Source organism: Trichosurus vulpecula, chromosome 6 (assembly GCF_011100635.1).
Source record: "Trichosurus vulpecula isolate mTriVul1 chromosome 6, mTriVul1.pri, whole genome shotgun sequence".
Taxonomy (NCBI): Eukaryota; Metazoa; Chordata; class Mammalia; order Diprotodontia; family Phalangeridae; genus Trichosurus; species Trichosurus vulpecula.
The window spans coordinates 266870473-266890895 of NC_050578.1; the positions used below are offsets into that span (position 1 = coordinate 266870473).

The 20423-nt window shown below is 38.3% G+C and overlaps 1 protein-coding gene across 1 annotated transcript in view; it reads right to left on the reverse strand.

Annotated features, from left to right (window-relative positions):
• Positions 1–1771: 1771 nt before the first annotated feature.
• Positions 1772–20423, reverse strand: part of LOC118855128 (vomeronasal type-2 receptor 26-like) — a 35056-nt gene continuing 16404 nt past the window's right edge. Inside the window, exons 4-6 of the mRNA XM_036765235.1 lie at positions 18564–18791; positions 17365–17488; positions 1772–2703 (exon numbers count right to left, since the gene is read on the reverse strand). Coding sequence (XP_036621130.1) covers positions 1772–2703; positions 17365–17488; positions 18564–18791 — 1284 coding nt within the window. The remainder of the gene's footprint in view (positions 2704–17364; positions 17489–18563; positions 18792–20423) is intronic.

Consider the following 20423-nt stretch of genomic DNA (forward strand, 5'->3'; position numbering starts at 1 on the left):
GATATTATAAAACAAAACCAAAGGAATGAAAAAGTGGAGGACAATGTAAAATATCTCATTGGAAACACCACTGACATGGAAAATAGATCCAGGAGAGATAATCTAAAAATTATTGGACTCCCTGAAAGCCATGAACAAAAAAAGAGCCTAGATATGAACTTTCAAGAAATTATCAAGGAGAATTGCCCTGATATTCTAGAGCCACAGGGAAAAATAGAAATTGAAAGAATCCATCGATCGCCTCCTCAAATAGATCCCAAAAAGAAATCTCCTAGGAATATTGTCGCCAAATTCCAGAGCTCCCAGATATATGAGAAAATACTTCAAGCAGCCAGAAAGAAAGTTTGAGTACTGTGGAAACAAAATCAGAATAATCCAAGATATAGCAGCTTCTACCCTAAAGGATTGAAGGGCTTGGAATATGATATTCTGGAGGTCAATGGAGCTAGGATTAAAATCAAGAATCACCTACCCAGCAAAACTGAGTATCATGCTCCAAGGCAAAATATGGATTTTCAATAAAATAGAGGACTTTTAAGCTTTGTCAGTGAAAAGACCAGAGCTGAATAAAAAATTTGACTTTCAAACACAACAATCAAGAGAAGCATGAAAAGGTAAACAAGAAAGAGAAATCATAAGGGACTTACTAAAGTTGAACTGTTTTGTTTACATTCCAGCATGGAAAGATGATGTGTATGATTCACGAGACCTCAGTATTAGGATAGCTGAAGGGAATATTCATATATATATACTTCATATATGTATATGTGAGTGTGTATGTATATATGTATGTGTATATATATATATATATATATATATATATATATATATATATATAGAAAGAGAGAGAGAGAGAGAGAGAGAGAGAGAGAGAGAGAGAGAGAGAGAGAGAGGGGGGGGGTACAGGGTGAGTTGAAGATGAAGGGAAGATATATAAAAGAAATAAAAGGGATGAGAGAGGAATATATTGAGAGAGGGAGAAAGGGAGAGATAGAATGGGGTAAGTTATCTCCCATAAAAGTGGCAAGAAAAAGCAGTTCTGTAGGAAGCAAAGAGAAGTCAGGTGAGGGGGAATGAGTGAATCTTACTCCCATCAGATTTGACCTGAGGAGAGAATACCATATATACTCAATTTGGTAACTTACTCCACAGGAAAAGAGGAGGAAGAAGAAGATAAAAAAGGGGGGATGATAGAAGGGAGGGAATATGGGGGTGGAGGTAATCAAAAACAAACACTTTCGAAAGGGGACAGGGTCAAGGGAGAAAATTCAATAAAGGGGGTTAGGTTAGGAAGGAGCAAAATATAGTGAGTCTTTCACAACATGAGTATTATGGAACCGTGATACATAATGATACGCATGTGGCCTATGTTGAATTGCTTCACTTCTTAGGGAGGGTGGGTGGGAAGGGAAGACGGGAGAGAATTTGGAACTCAAAGTTTTAAAAACAGATGTTCAAAAACAAAAGAAAAATGTTTTTGCATGCAACTAGAAAATAAGATACACAGGCAATGTGGCATAGAAATTTATCTTGCCCTACAAGAAAGAAAGGGAAAAGGGGATGGGAGGGGATCAGGGTGAGAGAAAGGAGGTTTGATTGGGGAACAGGGCAACCAGAATATACGCCATCTTGGAGTGGGCGGGAGGATAGAAATGGGGAGAAAATTTGTAATTCAAACTGTTGTGAAAATCAATGCTGAAAACTAAATATGCTAAATAAATCAAAAAAACATTAAAAAAGGACTACAGGAGGTCAGGAGGTACCTCTGTGACTAAGTGGGCTGAGAACACCTTAATCCCCCGGAATTAGCTTTACTTTTCAATATCTCCAGGGTATTTCTGTCTGCCCTCAGAAGGATCACATAGCACTTGGGAGCAAAGATGCAAGTTAGAATCCCAACACTGGAGGTCAAGATTGAAAAGACTTCCACAGCCACCATGGCCTTGCCCTTGGTACTCTGATATGTGGGCAGAAAGGATATCCAGACACTGCAGAATACAAGCATGCTGAAGGTCAGGTACTTGGCTTCATTGAAAATGTCTGGTAGATTCCTTGCCAAGAAAGCTGCTGTGAAGCTCCCCAAGGCCAGAAAGCCCATATAGCCCAGGGCACAGTAGAAGGCAAGGATGGAGCCTTCATTACACTGAATGACAATGTAGCCAGGCTCAGAGTGTATATCCATCTCCAGGAATGGGGGATATGTCCCAAGCCAGATGCCACAGAGACACATTTGGACTAGAATACAAGTAAAGATGAGAGAAAAAGATGCTGTAGAACCCAGGTACCTCCTCAGATTATTTCCTGGCTTAGTGGCCTTGAAGGCCAGGACCACAGTGATGGTTTTTGCTAAAATGGATGCAATGGAACCTGTAAACACAATTGCAAAAGTGGTTTGTCGCAGCAGGCAGGTGGCTGTGGTAGGACGACCAATGAAGAGCAAGGAGCAGAGGAAGCAGAGGGTGAGGGAGATGAGCAGAGTGTAGCTGAGACCTCGGTTATTGGCTTTGACTATGGGAGTGTCTCTGTGCTTCACAAAGACTCCAAGGACCAGAGCAGTGAGGAAGCAGAAGCAGACAGCAGTACAGGTTAGAGTCATTCCAAGAGGTTCTTCAAAGGCCAGGAAGATCACTTTCTTGGAGAGACATCGATCTCTCTCCCTGCTTGGGAACTGATCTTCAGAGCATTTCAGACACCCTTCTGCATCTATGGAAAGTGATAGACAGAGAGAGAGAGAGAGAGAGAGAGAGAGAGAGAGAGAGAGAGAGAGGGAGAGAGAGAGAGAGAGGGAGGGAGGGAGAGAGAGAAAGAGAGATTGAGAGAGAGAGAGAGAGAGAGAGAGAGAGAGAGAGAGGGAGAGAGAGAGAGAGAAAGAGAGAGAGAGAGGGAGAGAGAATCTCAGTATATCCCATAATATGAGTTTCTTTTCTATAATCAACATAACTTTTAATCTTTCTATGAATGTAATTAATTTTTCAGCAAGTGGTCCTCAAGTTCTTGTTTTTTGCCAGGCACTGAACTTGGTTTTAGAAATAGTGGGGAAAAAAGACAAAAGTGCTACTTTTATAATGCTTACATTCAGTTTTGTAGCATATAGTTACCGATGATAATAATAGCTGAAATTGGCATAGTGCCTCAATGTATCCAAATGTCTTTAAATATACTATGACATTTGATTATCTCAAAAACCCTGGAAGCAAAATTCACGATGATATATCAGTACTGCAAGATTCATGATATCGATGGTGACCATGAATCTACCTGCATAGTTTGGAATTACAAAATACAAGAGACTCTCTATATAGAAAGCAAAAGAAGTAAAATGGTTATTCGGACACCAGAGTATCAAATCCTAAAACCAATAATTCCAAATTGACATAGCAACAGTTGTATCCCAAAGCCAGTAAGTCCACTTCAATGTAACAGCAAGGAAATTAAAACATAATACCACAGCAAGGATGTAAGCCATCCTGAAACTTCCCTCTGTTAAGGCCTTCCCTTAAAACACTCACTCATGAATTCTAACTGTCTGCTTGCCTGCATCCTTTTTCCCCAAAGTTCTGAGAACTTGTAGTTCTGAGAGCCCTTGCAGTCCTCTCTGTCTCTTTCTCTGTGTCTCTCAGTCTGTTTGTCTCTCCTCTTTTTTAAATTTATTTAATATATTAAGTTTTCAGCATTGATTTTCACGAGAGTTTGAATTATGAATTTTCTCTCCATTTCTACCCTCCCACCCAATTCAAGATGGCATATATTCTGGTTGCCCCATTCCCCAGTCAGCCCTTCCTTCGGTCAACCGACTCCCCTCCCATCCCCTTTTCCCTCACTTTCTTGTTGGGCAAGATAAATTTCTATGCCCCATTGCATGTGTATCTTATTTCTTACTTGCATGCAAAAACTTTTTTTTTGTTTTTGAACATCTGTTTTTAAAACTTGGAGTTGCAAATACTCTGCCCTCTTCCCTCCCCATCCACCCTCTCTAAGAAGGCAAGCAATTCAGCATAGGCCACATGCGTATCAACATGTATAACCCTTCCACAGTACTCATGTTGTGAAAGACTAACTAGATTTTACTCCTTCCTAACTTATCCCCCTTTATTGAATTTTCTCCCTTGACCCTGTCCCTTTTCGAAAGTGTTTGTTTTTGATTACATCCTCCCACATCTTCTCTCCCTTCTGTCATCTGCCTTTTTTTAAATCTTTTTCCTGCTTCTTTCCTGTGGGGTAAGAAACCCAACTGAGTGTGTATGTTATTCCCTTGTCATGTCAATTCGATGAGAGCAAGATACACTCATTCCCTCTCACCTGCTCCCTCTTCCCTTCCTACAGAACTGCTTTTTCTTGCCACTTTTATGCGAGATTATTTACCCCATTCTGTCTCTCCCTTTCTCCATCTCTAAATGTATTCCTCTCTCATCCCTTAATTTGCTCAATTTTTTTAGATATCATCCCTTCATATTCAACACACACACACACACACACACACACACACACACACACACGTGTATATTCCCTTCAGCTACCGTAATACTGAGGTCTCATGAATCATACACATCATCTTTCCATGCAGGAATGTAAACAAAACATTTCAACTTTAGTAAGTCCCTTGTGATTTCTCTTTCTTGTTTACCTTCCAATGCTTCTCTTGATTCTTGTGTTTGAAAGTCAAATTTTTGTATTCAGCTCTGATTTTTTCACTGAGAAAGCTTGAAAGTCCTTTATTTTATTGAAAATCCCTATTTTGCCTTGGAGCATGATACCCAGTTTTGCTGGGTAGGTGATTCTTGGTTTTAATCCTAACTCAATTGACCTCCAGAATATTGTATTCCAAGCCCTTCGATCCTTTAAGTAGAAGCTGCCAAATCTTGTGTTATTCTGATTATGTTTCCACAATATTCAAATTGTTTCTTTCTGACTGCTTGTGGTATTTTATCCTTGATCAGGGAGCTCTGGAATTTGGCGACACTATTCCTAAGAGTTTTCTTTTTGGAATCTTTTTGAGGAGGCCATCAGTGAATTCTTTCAATTTCTATTTTAACCTCTGGCTCTAGATTATCAGGGCAGTTCTTGAAAATTTTTTGAAAGATGATATCTAGGCCCTTTTTTTGATCACGGCTTTCATGTAGCCAAGTAATTTTTAAATTATCTCTCCTGGATCTATTTTCCATGTCAGTGGTTTTTCCAATGAGATATTTCACATTGTCTTCCACTTTCTCATTCTTTTGATTCTGTTTTATAATATCTTGATTTCCCATAAAATCATGAGCTTCCACTTGCTCCAATCTAATTTTTTCTTTTTATTTTCTTTTTTTTATTTTTATTTTCATTTTCAGTTTACAACACATGGTTCTACATAATTTTGAGTTCTGGATTTTCTCCCCTCCCTACCCCCTCCATCCCCAAGATGGCATGGAATCTCATATAACGACCATGTATACCTTCGCATAGAATTAATTTATACACTAGTCAAGTTGTGGAGAAGAATTATGACCAACGGAATGAATCATGAGAAAGAAGAAACAGAACGAAAAAAAAAAAACCAAAAACAAAAACAAAAGAGAAGAAAAATAGGCGAGCATGTAGTGTGCCTCAATCTGCATTCAAATTTCACAGTTCTTTCTCTGGATGTAGATAGCATTCTCCATTATGAGTCCCTTGGAGTTGTCCTTGCACCTTGTGTTGCTGAGAAGAGCAAAGTCTGTCAGGGTTGGTCCTCATGGAATCCATATATCTGTGGTTGTGTACAAAGTTCTCTTGGCTCTGCTCCGCTCACTCAGTATTATGTCATGTAGGTTTTTCCAGGTTGTTACGAAGTCCATATCATACCCATTTCTTATGGCACAATAGCATTCCATTACCTTCATATACCACAGGTATATATATATAAAACATACATAAGATGATATAATCCCACATAAAGATGTAAACAACCTGCCCTTATTGGTTAATAAGTATTGTGGGGTTTTCCCCCCTGGTTACCTTTTTATGTCTCTCTTGAGTTTTGTATTTGGAGATCAAATTTTCCATTGAGTTCTGGCCTTTTCATCAGGAAGGTCTGGAATTCCCTTACTTCATTGAATGTCCATCGCCTTGCCTGAAAAATTATGCTTAGTTTTGCTGGGTAGTTGATCCTTGGTTGTAGTCCCAGCTCCTTTGCCCTTCAGAATATCATATTCCAATTTCTCCTGTCTTTTAATGTGGAAACTGAGAGATCCTGCGTGATCCTGATTGTAGTTCCACGATATGTGAATTTCCCTTTTTTGGCTTCTTGCAGTATTTTCTCCTTGAGTTTATAGTTCTGAAATTTGGCTATAATATTTCTTGGTGTTTTCAGTTTGGGATCTCTTTTAGGGGGTGATCGGTGAGTTCTTTCAATGACTGTTTTGCCCTCTGGTTCTAGGACCTCTGGGCAGTTGTCTTTGATAATTTCTTTGAAGATACTGTCAAGGCTCCTTTTTTCATCGTGGATTTCTGGTAGACCAATAACTCTTAAGTTGTCTCTCCTGGATCTATTTTCCAGGTCAGTTGTTTTCCAATCAGATATTTCACATTTTTTTCTATTTTTTCGTTCTTAACATTTTGTTTTACTACTTCTTGGTGCCTCATGGATTCATTAACTTCCACTTGCTCAACTCTAATTTTTAATGAGTTAGTGTTTTCATTTTGCTTTTGAGTCTCCTTTTCCAATCAGTTGATTTTACCTCTCAGGGTGTCATTTTCTCTATTTAGATTCTGAATCTCCGTGGCCATTTCACCAATCTTATTCTTTAGGGATTTTTCCATTTTTTCCATGTTTTGTTTTACCTCCCTAACTTAAAATCCTCCTTTAGCTCTTCCAGTAATGCTTTATGGGCTGGAGACTAGTTCATATTATCTTTTGAGGTATCAGATGGATCTATAGTGTCACTACTGTCCTCTTCCAAATTGGTATTTTGATCCTGCCTGTCTCCATAAAAAGAATCTATTGTCCTCGGTTTTTTTGTGTTCTTCTTCATGTTTGTTGGTTTGCCTTTTCCTGACTTTACAACAAATTTCTGCCTTTGGGGCTTAAGGCTCTCTGTCCCAGCTTTCTTATTCTGGGGATTGAGAGTCTAGAATTATAGCCTTCAGTTTCCTGAGGTGTGGGGGAGGGGTCTGGCTCCCTGTCATGTCACTCCCTATGGGTGCTCTCCAGCGCTGTTGCTCTTTAGCAATGGTTTCAGCTGTTTGCTGTTTGAGTTGATGTCTGGTACTTCCCCTGGGGGAGCAAGATTACCTCTGGGCATCTGGTGTTGACCCTTGCCGATTCCGCCCCTCTGGGACTAATGAACTTCTACTATTTGGCCAGTGAAGCTCCACTTCTTTCTCCTCTGTTCCAGTGTCCTTTATTTTTTCCCCAAGGAATTCTCTGGGTGAGGGGGGGAGGGACTAGAACCATTTACCTGGTCATTATGTCTCCCGGGAGTTCCAGAATCCGCTTTTCATTCCTTCGGGCTGCAAGCCTCCAGGGTCAATTTTTTCCCGGCTGGTGACGTTGTGTTGCCTCTCGTGGCTTCCACAGACTGCTGTCCTGTGTTGGGTGGCCGGGGGATCTCTGCCGGTTTCGGGCACCCAGCTTTCTACCAGCCTGTCTCCCACATGGATTTCCTGGCCAGCCTCTTCCGCTTTGGTCTGGAGCAGCTCTGGGCCGAGCCCTCTCCAAGCCTACAAATTCATGCCTTAGGCCTTTCAGACTCTCCCAGCTTGGAAATCTGCCCCTCTCAGACTGCTCTCTGTTTCTGACTCTCTCAAATCTGCTCAAATTCACTTTTTTATAGGAATCTGACAGACCTTGTGAGAGAGCTCTGGTAAAGCGCTGCCTTCATGTGGCCATCTTGGCTCTGCCCCAGGATGCACTCCAATCTAATTTTTAAGGTAGTATTTTCTTCAGTGGCCATTTGGACCACCTTTTCCATTTGGCTAATTCTGCCTTTCAAGGAATGCTTCTCCTCATTGGCTTTTTGGCGCTCTTTTGCCATTTGAGTTAGTCTATTTTTTAAGGTGTTGTTTTCTTCAGTATATTTTTGTGTCTTATTTAGGAAGTCATTGACTTGTTTTTCGTGGTTTTCTCACACTACTCTCATTTCTCTTCCCAGTTTTTCCTCTACTTCTCTGACTTGCTTTTCCAAATCCTTTTTGATCTCTTCCGTGGCCTGAGACCAGTTCATGGTTTTTTTTGGAGGCTTTTAATGTAGGCTCTTTGACTTTGTTGACTTCTTCTGGCTGTATGTTTTGGTCTTCTTTGTCACCAAAGAAAGATTCCAAAGTCCGAATCTGAATCTGAGTCCGTTTTTGCTGCCTGGTCATGTTCCCAGCCAACTACTTGACCCTTGAGTTTTTCATTGGGGTATGACTGATTGTAGAGTACAGAGTACTTTGTTCCAAGCTTGAGGAGATGTGCTATTGTTTTCAGAGCTATTTCTGTACATCCAGCTCTGCCACACCAGCACTCCTCCTCCCCCAAGAACTGCCAAACCAGACTAGACTCAGGTCTTAAGCAGGCCCTGAAGTCCTGCTCTGATCCACCACTTAATTCCTCCCACCAGGTGGGCCTGGAGCCAGAAGGAACTGCAGCTGTAGTTCTGTAGCTGCACCTCCCCCACTGCTGCTGGGGCAGTGGCCAAACTGCCAACTCCTTCACTCTGTCCCCTGCAGCTTTTCCCAGTAACGTTCTCCATTGCCTCTGTTGTTTCTGTGTTGAGAAGTCTGCTCACTGCCACAGCTCACAGATTCAGGGCACTAGGGCCTGTTCTGCCTGGCTCCTGATCTGGTTGGTCTGGGCGAAGCATACGCTGGGCTCTGCTCCCTCTGCTCCCAGCTCCATGCATGATAGATCTTACCCAGCGACCATCCAGGTTGTCCTGTGCTAGAGCCCTGCTTTCCTCTGCTATTTTTTTTTTTTGGTTCAGAGCCATTTTTATAGGTTTTTGGAGGGACGTGGTGGGAGAGCTCACACAAGTCCCCGCTTTCCAGCCATCACCTTGGCTCCACTCCTGTGTCTCTCCTCTTTGTCTCTTTCTCTTTGCTGTACTCTTGTTGTGCCAAAAAAAAAAAAAGCAAGCGAGATCTGGATATAAATTTTGATGTACATTCATTCAATTGTTGGACTTTTAAGAGTAAAGACTCAAATTGAATAGCCCTGAGCAGGGGTAGGGTCAGATTATTTAAAGGGAAAATCCACAAGCCGATTTCCATGGAGATGGGAACACTAACAGTGGGACAAGCTGGGACAGGATTATTTCTGAGCAGAAGGGAACACAAACAGTGGAGTCTGTAGAGATGAGAGCACAAACAGTGGGGTCAGCTGGGGCAAGATGGAGGGTAAACTGGGTGGGGGGACAGGGCACAACATTCTCTGTCAGCCATTCCAGTTCTCTCTCTCTCCATCTCTGTGGCTTTTCCAGTTTTTGGTGTCTCAACTTAATGGCTACCCTCAGGATACATACATATATAAATACACACTAACACGCATGTGCATGCATGTGTGTGCGTGCACACACACACACACACACACACACACACACACACAGGGCCTGAGGGCTTCATATCTAATCAGCAAAAGACTGTGGGCTTGGGGCTTCAAACCAAATCAGCAAAAGTGTGTGGGCCTTCCTACAAAGAAGCCTCCCCTAACAAGTCTTTCCCAAACTAGCTACTCTTGAGGCCTACTACATGGGTGGGCAAGATCATTAATCACATTAATATCACAGATGCATCTTCAAAAAGGCTTTGTGAAAAATAATTGAGATGGCAGATGACTTCTGAAGTGAGGTACAGTATATGCGGAGGGACAGAGTCAGGCTATACACTGTTGAATATGAGGAAGGTTCATAATTAACTACAGAGTCAAGGACATCAGAAAATCCCTACCATATGTCAATATTTATCCCCTCCATACAGCTGCTGGAACTGGCATTTCTAACAATGAAGCACCACAAGGAAAGGGGGTCTGTAGACAAGATTTAGAAGGTAATAACATAGACAATATTTAAAAGGGAAAATCTAAAATAGATATCTTGAAATCTAAAGATTCCATGAGGAATACAGAGACTAATGAAGTTAAGTTAAAGAGCCAAGAATCAAAGAAAAAAATTCTAAAAAACACAGAAAGGGAAGATAAATAATGAAGAAAAGGAATGAATTTGAGACTCCATTAAAAATATAGACAAGATAATTTAAAAACTAACAAGCAATAAAAATTACAAAACAGGAGAATATTTTACTTGACTTACTAAGAGATAAAAGGGGGAAGAAATAAATAAGTAGATAAAATAAAGAAAAAGAAACCAATAAATTAAGCAATATTACAAAAAACAATGAAAGCCTTCACAAGTAGGAGAGGAGAGGAGAGTGAGAGGAAGAGAACAGATATTGACTTAAATTACCTTAAGCTAAAATATTGGAGACAAAGTACTTTGTTTAAAAAGGAAAAACAAATGGGGAGTATCCTAGTTTTGGGGAGGCAAATAACAGATAAAAATGAAGAAAAATATAATTCAAAATCTCATAAATGGGAAAAAAGTCAGATTCAATTGGAAAATAAAACATAAAAGAAGCATAAAAGAAAAATGAGTCAAATTCAATAGGTAAATAAAACATTGTTCATTCGCATAAAAGAAAAACATCTGAAAAATGAAATTGTACACACGATGACAGTCTGGAAAAAAAATTACTATGTATCAAATGAGTTCTGACAAAGTCGGATTATAATCATGATTTCAGATATAACAAAAACACCATTCACAAGAAAACAGGGACAAACAAGGAAACTACCTTATTTTGAAGAGAATCACAGAGTATGAAATAATGATATTACTATACATATGTGCTCTAAATGCCTTAGTCTCTAAATTAATAAAAGAAAAAAATAACTACTAGAAAAATAGACAATAAAATAGTTCTAGGAGATATAGATGTTCCTCCATAATTTTTAAAGAAGACTAAAATAAAATCTAAATATAAATGAAACAAAATATGGATTTGAGGAAAGTAAGGAAGTATCAGAACTTAAAGGCTTATGATGTCTTCTAAATGGAACTATTAAAGAAATATCTGTTAGCACAATATGAAACTTTTAAAAATAAGTGTCTTTTAAAGACCATATCATTCAAAAGCAATAGTGTAGACAGTTTGGGGATGAGAAATAAAAGACATGACATCAAATAAAGATTTAGCTATAAAATCCTAAATGTCAAATAAGTCAAATAAAAATATAGAAACAGTTAATAATTATGTGATGCAAAGTGACAATCCTGAAAAAATACTCCAAGTTTTTTAAGATGAGGCTAAAGCACTACTTGAGGGAAAACAATATTCTTACTAACACAGCTTCACAAAAGAAAAAAAAAGATTAGTGAAATAAAAATAAAAAACAGCTAAGAAATGAGCAAACATAAATAATATTAAAACATTAAATATAAGAGAAATTGATCAATTGAAAAGAAAACAACCTACAGAAATGATAAATAAATGTACCAAGTGGTTTTTTGTAAAGAGTAATAAAATTGGTAAGAATTTCACTAATCTGATAAAAAAAGAGTAAAATATTCAAATGAGCAAAAAGCATAGAAACAATGAAATCACACTAATACTAGAGTGGACATTATTCTCAGAATGTATTTTGAAAAATTATATTATTTGAACCAAAACTGTAAACATGCAAGATATGAAAGCATAATCAAACCAAAATATTAAATATTCCAACAGAAGATGAAATAGACATCTTAAATAATCGACTATCCAGAAAAAGATAAAATTATTTATAAAGGAATTACAAAGGATGGGAATTCATGCTTCTGAAATAATCATTGGAAAATTTTTTGTGAACAACTGAAGAACAATTAGTAACATTGTTACACAAATAATTCTTGAAAATAGAGAAATCTCCTAGTAGATTCCTTTTGTGAAGCATATGTAGTCCAATACTTAAACCAAGGGAAAACTAACTCTGGAAAAGACCAATACACTATTATTATTTATAAATCAACATGGATTTTAAATAATATCCTTGTCCCTCATACCCAAGTTGGATTTTTGTCAGTGATCCAAAGTTGTTTCACCATTAGAAAAATCAATCCCTATTAAATAGTATTAAAATAAAAAATCTAAAACCATATGATTATCTCTTAGTAGATTTTCTACAAAAGCTGTTGTCATAGTGTCACTTATTTATGTAGAAAATGTACAGTCTTGACACAGAGGGATTTATTTATCTGGTCTAGCCTTGTGTTGTCCAGCTGCTTCCCACCTTTGATCTCATCAAAATCCCATTCTCTTTTTCCTAGAGTCTTGACCTCTAGTCATCCCAGTCCCATAAAGATCCTCTTTAGACCCCTCCTCAAGACCCACCCTAAACCCCTCCTCTAGTTAGCCCAGACTACTTGACTACCCCTCAATCCCTCCCACAATCTTTCTGTATATAAGCCCCATCTTGCCTCCATGAAGGTGCTGAGTGCTGGACTTTTGCGTCTCATTGACCTTATTCGAATGCTGGCCCCTACTCATATTGTTCACTTCAGTTCTGCACAGTGTCAAAATATTGCTCTGCTTACCCGAGAATATACTGCAGGGATGGCAGGTCTGCAGACAAAAGGCAAGGCCATAGTCAAAAACAGGCATTTGGACTGCACTGAATCAGAGAGTTCAGAGGATCCAGACGAAGGTAGCCAGCCCCACTCAATGGGACACAAACTGCTGCTTGTGCTGTCTAAGTTTCCTGGTGCAGGCATTGCTTAACTAACGCAATGGCATACCCCTGTTCTTCATTTGCTCTGCTACAGCCACCAGAGACAAAACCATTTCTTCCACTACACCATCTAGTCACCTTTCAGGAATTATCTGAGGGATCCACATGGTGAAAAATGCATACTATATTTCTGATTCCTCTGCCCCCTAAAAGTTAAGACACGGTGAATTATATGATTATTGGGACTATTCCTGTTCCTCATTGAATATTCAAGAACCAGGCCAAGATTGAGTTGGGAGATCCCTTATGTTATTTCTGAGTACAATTTTTCTATTTGGGGATCAGGAAAACTCAGTCAGGAAACTCCTTCAAAGAAGAGAATGCCTTTAATCACCAATGAACTTTTCACTGAAGAATTAGTATGGAGCTCTTGGTTTTAAAGAGGGAAGGAGATGCCAAAACTTCACACAGTTTCTCTCACTGTGCCAGCGGGGTCAAGTGGAATGATGTGAACAATTCTCCAGCCAAAATATTGTTAATAGTTTACAAACAATTTTGTATTAAAATATTTTCTGAAAATCCTTCTCAAAATTACATGTGATCTGAAGTGTAACCTGTAAAGACTATCGTCAGGCACATCCAGGGAGAGAAGCACTGCAGAAAGTTGGGAGACATTGGTCCAGTCTGAGCTCTGCCCTGGACTGTATGATCCTGGACTCGGATTCCTCCCCTGGAGAATGGTGGGGCTGCACCAGACTGAAATTTTGATTTGTACCTCATCTTTTCACTGATGACATTGCAGCTTAATGACTTAGAATAATGGCTTTTATTTCTATGGCACTTTAAAGTTTGCAAAACATTCTCCTTACTACAACCCTGTGAGGAAAATTGTGTCTGGAATATTATCACCAATTTATAGTTGAGGAAACTGTCTTAAGGCCAAGCAATTTGCAGATAGTCTCCGAGCTGGCCAGTCATCATCTGAAAAACCAGGTCTCATTGCTTACTCAGTTGACCAAGATTCTTACCCCATCCTGCCTCCTCATACAGTTCCTTACTCAATGAGTTCCTTAATTGAGTTAGTTAGAGGAATATGACCAAAAATAGGAAATTTGGGCCAGCAGAGAAGAAAAGAAAGGAAAAAGGACGATTTTAATCACATATCAGGACAATATATGCCCTGATGAGCTCCAATGTGATATGTGGCCTATATTTAAGATCACATAATAAGAGGAGGAAGGAAGAAATTAGATGTTGGACATGTAGATAGAGGAAGAATTCATAAACAAGTGACTGAGTGGGTCACAGAAGATAAAATGGACAAATTTGATTATATAAAATTAAACAATTTTTGTACAAAGAAATCAGATATTAAGTTAGAAGGAAAGTATGAAAGTGGGGGAGAAATTTTGAGCAGGTTTTTCTGGTAAAAAGTCTCATATTCAAGGCATATATGGAACTGATTCAAAATTGTAGGGGATGCTACAGTGCACAGAACATTGGACCTGGAGTCAGGAAGACCTGAGTTCAAATCCAGTCTCTGACATTCTAGCTGTGTGACCCTGGGCAAGTTACTTCACCTCTACTTCAGTTTCCTTATCTGTAAAATGGGGAAAGTAGTAGCATGTACCTTGCAAGGTTGTTGTGAAGATCAAATGAGATAAAATATATAGGATGTCTTATTAATGTGCTATATGATAGTTACTTTAAGACTAGGATTCATTACCCAATAGATGAATGATCAAATATATGAAAATAATCATATGAAAGAAAATATCTTAAATTACTAATGGAGAAATGCAAATTAAAACAGCTGAGGTCCTACGTCACACTCTTCAGACTGGCACAAATGATGAACAAAATGACAGATGTTAAAAGGGCTATGAGAAAACAAGCACATTAGTGCATTGCAGAGAGCTTAGTAATGGTGCAGCTACACTGGAAAGTTACCAGACTGCATACATGCCCTTTGACCCAGTTACCCCAGTAGACCTATACCATAAAGAGATCAAAAACAGAGAAGAAGGACCTATATGTACAAAAATGGAGCAGTTCTTTTTGTCGTAGCCCCAAATCAGAATCTATGGAGGTATTCTGTTGGGGAATGGCTATACAGATGAAGGTGTATTGATGTAATGGAATTACTGTGTCAGAAGAAAGGACAAAATGGACAGTTTCTGAGAAAACTGGGAAAACCTTTGAAGTAATGCAAAGAGAAGTGAGCAGAAGTAGAACCATTTCTATTGCAACATTGAGAAAAACAGCTCTGGAAAACTTCAGGACTGATCAATTCATTGATAAACCAAGAGTCCAAAAGATTGAAGATGTGACTTTCCACTCATCTGTTGTAAGAGAAATAATGAACTTTAAATGCATTGGCATAGCCAATGTGGGCATTTGTCTTGCTGGACTCAGCATGTTTATGATGAGGGTATTTTTATTGCAATTTTTTATTCAATGGAAGGGGCAAAGGGAATGGATTAAAATGAATGCAAAAATAAATTTATCTTTTTACAAAACGCAAAAGCATAGATCATAGAGGTTTATTGGATAAAATTCTGGTCAACTGAAAGGAACCAGATAACACTAAGTTAACAAACTTGTTGGAATAAAGACAGTATAAATACTTAACATTGTAAGAATTTTAGCCAAGACTCTGCTCTTTCATTATGAATCTTGTAAAAAGAGAATTTTTCATATTTGTTTCACACAATTATTATTAATCAATAAACATGGGTCACTGGTTGACACTTACAGAGGAAAAAAAAACATTAAGTAATGACCTACATTACTTCTCTAAGCTGTAGTATATGAGGTATGTCTGTTAAGTAATGTGATTTTTTTTAACGCATCAAGACTATTGTGTTTACATTATTGAAACCACCTAAAATAGGCTTTAACTTGACCACTGATAGTGAAGCATCCATATTGGCGTATCAGGAGTTTTGAAAGTGGATTCCAAAAACCACCTGTCTATCCTGGGGAGATGTGAACAGATAGAAGAGACAATGTGGTATCTAAAGGGCTACCTTTAGAATTAGAAAGATTGGGTTCTGTCTGACAGCAAACTATGTGCACAAATCTCTTAACCTCTCAGTCCCCCAGGCATCTAGGACTAGAAGCTGAAGGGATGGCATCACTGGAGAGTTCCCTACACTGATCAAATCATAGGTCTGGACCAAAAGTGGAAAAAACCCGGATCTTGAGTCAGGAGACCTGGGTCTGAAGTCTGGTGTGACAATCTATGGGACCTTGGGCCAGACCCTTCCCCTTTCTGAGCCTGTTTGCTCATCTAAAATGAGGGAGTTGGACCAGGCAGTCTCCAGACATGAAGGCCATCCCTTGAGATGCTGGATATCAGTTCATGGCTGTCATTGCTCAAACCATTTTGGAAATTCCCCTCAAAAGAATGCATTTGATTTTTCAGAAACAGCCTAAAGTTATTTGAATTCAAATTTGGTAAAATTCCTTTTTTTCTTGATCATTTGTGTACTTATACACTAACTTGGTAGGCAATATGAAAAGACCTCCCAAACACGTTTGGAGTAGGGACTGTAGCATTTAGAGTACTTACAGTAGCCTCCTACTGTCAGACCTGTAGGTAAAGCACTTATTTTGATGTATTAGTTCAGACTTCTTGAGCAAAAAAAAAATGTCACTAGTTTGTGGACACACTTAAGAATTGAAATGATTGTGCAAGGGAAAGGATTCTGTCACTTCCCGAGCAGAGCTCCGTTCTTGGAAAGATCTTTAGTCCAACTTTATTATTCCATTATCTTTTTGAGTTGATTATATTTTTAGAATCATAACATTGCCTTGCTGAGAAATTTTATAAAATGATCAGGCAGTCATTTTTTTAAAACAAACTCCTGCAAAGCTCTCCATGTCTGTGTCCTAGCAGTCATCACCCAGTCATCCTGATCAGCAGGGTGCCTGAAGAATTAGAGTAATTGTTACACGTATACATACTTAAACTTAAATACTTTTAACTTTGCTATAACCTATTTTCTTTTTTTCCTTTTCAAGGCTTGAGCCTTGGAGTATGTCACATAGGACAATAAACAAAATTGCCTTTGGCCACTAGGGGGAGATGAGCCTTGGTGATCACTAAGAATTTAGCACCTGGTCTCATGGCTCCTTTACTAGTAGGGGACATGATTTGAATTACCCAAGGAGGTTCAAGAACTTTGTTATTGGCATTAATAAATGCTTTTACCCAGGGTGATTGTGATTCTCTCCCAGAGAATCATCATGGTCTTTTGAACTTAATAATGTGTCAAGGGACGATAAAGGTGGTGTCAATGTTCTATATTTCTGTAATTGATTATTGGTATCTGAAATAAATTGAGTATGCTTGAAAAAAATATGACAGGTAATTGAACTGGTGCATTTTTTTAACTTTCAGAAAAGATAGGAAGCTGTTCTTGGGCAAGAGTCATTTTGGGTTTCCACTATGTCCATTTCCCCTAACACAATGATATCAGAGTAGTGTCACAAAAACACTTCATAAAAGTGATTGAGTGCAGTTTGTTTTTATTATTAAGAAAATAACAGGGGCAGGAAAAGTGCACAATGTGTAAGATTCCTAAAAAACAAATAAAAAAAACGTACTAGTCCATTGTCTTACTCTATTTGGGGAGAAGGAGCTTTTCTCTTTAGGCACTCACCAGTCTGGTTGGAAATCTTTCCATCAGGGCATGGAGTACAATCAAAGCAGCAGATGGGCTCATTCTCACGGGCTGTCTTCCTGAATCCAGGGACACAGCTCACACTGCAAACGGAACTAGGGGTCTGAGCATACCAAGGAAGGGGAAAGAATATCTTGGTAAGAATGTCTGCTAAAAGATATGTTCTCTAAGAAAGTAGGAAGCTCAATTCTCATCTATTGAAATGTTTAGAAAAAGATATTAGGATTTCTTCAAGGGCAATCATGGCATATTTCTCAACATAGAGCCTTTCTTTAATATCTTCCTTTTCTACTCTAGATTATCTATTTTTCAACTTATGAAACTGCTCACATTCTTTACTGGGTATAATCAAGTTCACTGATTTTTTTTTAAATTGTAATCTATTCTCAGAACATTTTTCTTCCTTAAGTACCTGACACTGGTTTATCTCTAAGTTGCATTCTTGCAGGTCAAGCAATACCAGGGTTATTCATTGATCACATAATGGGAAATATTTCTGACTTAAAAAAATAATCCCATCTATCCATTCCAATTCTTTGTATTTTAATTAGCCACCATGAGTGATTCAGCCAGTCATGAAAATAGAGGATTTTAACTGCAATGAACTGATGAAATAGAGGGAGTGGACTAAGTCTGAATAAGAATTAGATGATTTGATTGATTGATTTTAATAGGATGAAAATCATACTTACATTTTAAGATAGCACAGGATAAGCTCACAATATTAAAATAAGAAAACCTGAAAGCACTGAAATTCTTGGGAAAACAAACTCAGGAGATGAAAAGATTCTGTGGTAGTAGGATTAGATGTGTCAGGTAGCCTTTCGCCACAGTTTGCTTTTAGGAGAAGCATTCTCCACTCTCCACTCTATTCTTGTTCCAGAAGCTTGCCTACAAATTGTGAGACATTCTGACTTCCTTGTGATTTGGAGAATCCTGATCATTATATAGCTTACTTGCAAGGAACTTGAAAGTGGTACTGAAGAAAGGAAATCAAAAATCTCTCCCACTTGGACGAAAAGTGAAGAGTAATTAGATGTTGCCACCATGTCATAGCTATTGCTGTTTTCTATGCTGAGCTCCTTGGAGCAAATGAAGATACAAGAGTATCCACGGTCTAGACTCAAGACTTCTAAAAGGCTGATTTACATCACTCATATTGTTCATGGGTCCCTTACCTGAGCAAAATCTTCTGGCCATTCAATGTCTTCTTCATTAATCCTGAATCCCTGGCCATTAGGCAACTCAGGGGTCACTTTCCCAACTTTCACCAATGTGTCCATTCGACCAGGAATATAATTAAAATTCAGGATATCATATGTCTCAATAGCCATCCTGCTTCTATCCCCACATGTCTCATCACTGATATTACTGACAGGGTTGATGCACTTCAGGAAATGGTGGAGCTAAATGAAATGAAAGAAGTTTGTTACTCTTTAGAGAAAGAAAGATTTATGGAAATATCATCAGCATTAATTAGACTTCAACAAGCTCTGAATGCATGCTTGCATGTGTTGTTCCTCTCCTTAGGAGTTTTAACTCTTTTTTTTCCTTCTTGCTATGAAATTATAAGCCAAAAAGGGAAAATGAGTTCAGGATGGAATCATTTATCTTATACAATGGTATTTCAGAATTCTCCTAATTATTCCCCAGATAAATCACAAATTTCTTCTAAGTATCAATAATGTCTGGTCTTCTAAGTTATGTTGAAAAATCTGTAGCCACTTTAGAAGCCAAAATGGTAAAGTAAAAACAGGGACTCACCTGAAGTCTCTCAAAGTCCCCTCCAAACAACTTTAAAACAGTGCCTAAAAATGAATTCTGGAGGGCAAGAACAATAGAAGTCAGGGCAAAATGATTTTCCAGTGTAAAACAACTTAGAAGATTGGCAGGAATGACCTGTCTCACCAGTGTGAGAGTGAAACATAGTACAGCAAACCAGTAGCAGGCCTTAAGGTTGGTTGCATCACAGGCTGCAACTACCTGAGCTCTCAGCTAGTAGACAATTGGGTCAGATAACTGATCACAAGGAGTTTATAGGAGGTCCTTTGCCAGCAATGAGTGCAGGACTTTGTTCCTTCATCCATCAAAATAGGAGCACAAGCACATTTGTTCTTGTGGTACAGGGGAGCAGTGATCTTGGTCAAAGTTCCAGGGGAGAAAAGAATGTTGTGGTTGATCACAGACAAGAGCACAGGCAGAGTAGTGACCAGACCCCTCCTTAGATCATATCACCTTGGAAGAATCAAAACCTAACAGACTCCTGGAACTAGCTGTGAAAACAGCAGAACACATAAAAACATAAAAACATCCTAAAGTAGTGCTGCTTTGACCCAGAATTTAAAATAAGGTAAAAAGTAAAGAAATAGACTTGAAAAGGAGAAAATGATGAAGAAGGTACAGGAATCTAGAAAGTTACTTGGATGAAAGGGTAAAGTTCGACAAAATCTCAAAAGAAAAAAAATTTAAAAGAGCTCAATCGAAGGCCTCAAAGAAAAATGTGAATTTGTCTCAGAGTCAAACAAAATACATAGAAGAGCCACAATGGATGTTAAAAGTCAAATTAAAGAAAGGAAAAATTGGCAAAAAGAAATCAGAGTGACATGAGAAAATAATGGAAAAAAGGATCAACAGTTTGGTAAAGAAGGCAAAAATGTTGAAGAAAATAATGCCTTAAAACAGAAGTCAAATGGTAAAAAAAAAAGTAGAAATGGCCACATGGAAAAAAAAAGCTACAAAATTTCACTAAAGGTAAAAACAACTCCTTAAAAGAAGAATTGGCCAAATGGAAACAAGGTACAAAAGTACAATGAAGGAAACTATGTCTTAAAAATTAGAACTGGACAAAAGTAAGCTAGTGATTCCATGAGATGTCAACAATAAAAAATAAAACTTAAATCTAAAGGATGATAAAAATAGAAGAAAACATGAAATATCTTCTGGGTGAGAGGTTGAAAAAGAAAGGACTGAAAAATAAATCTAAGAGAGATAATTTAACAATTACTGGACTAACTAAAGCCATGACCCCAAAAAAAGAG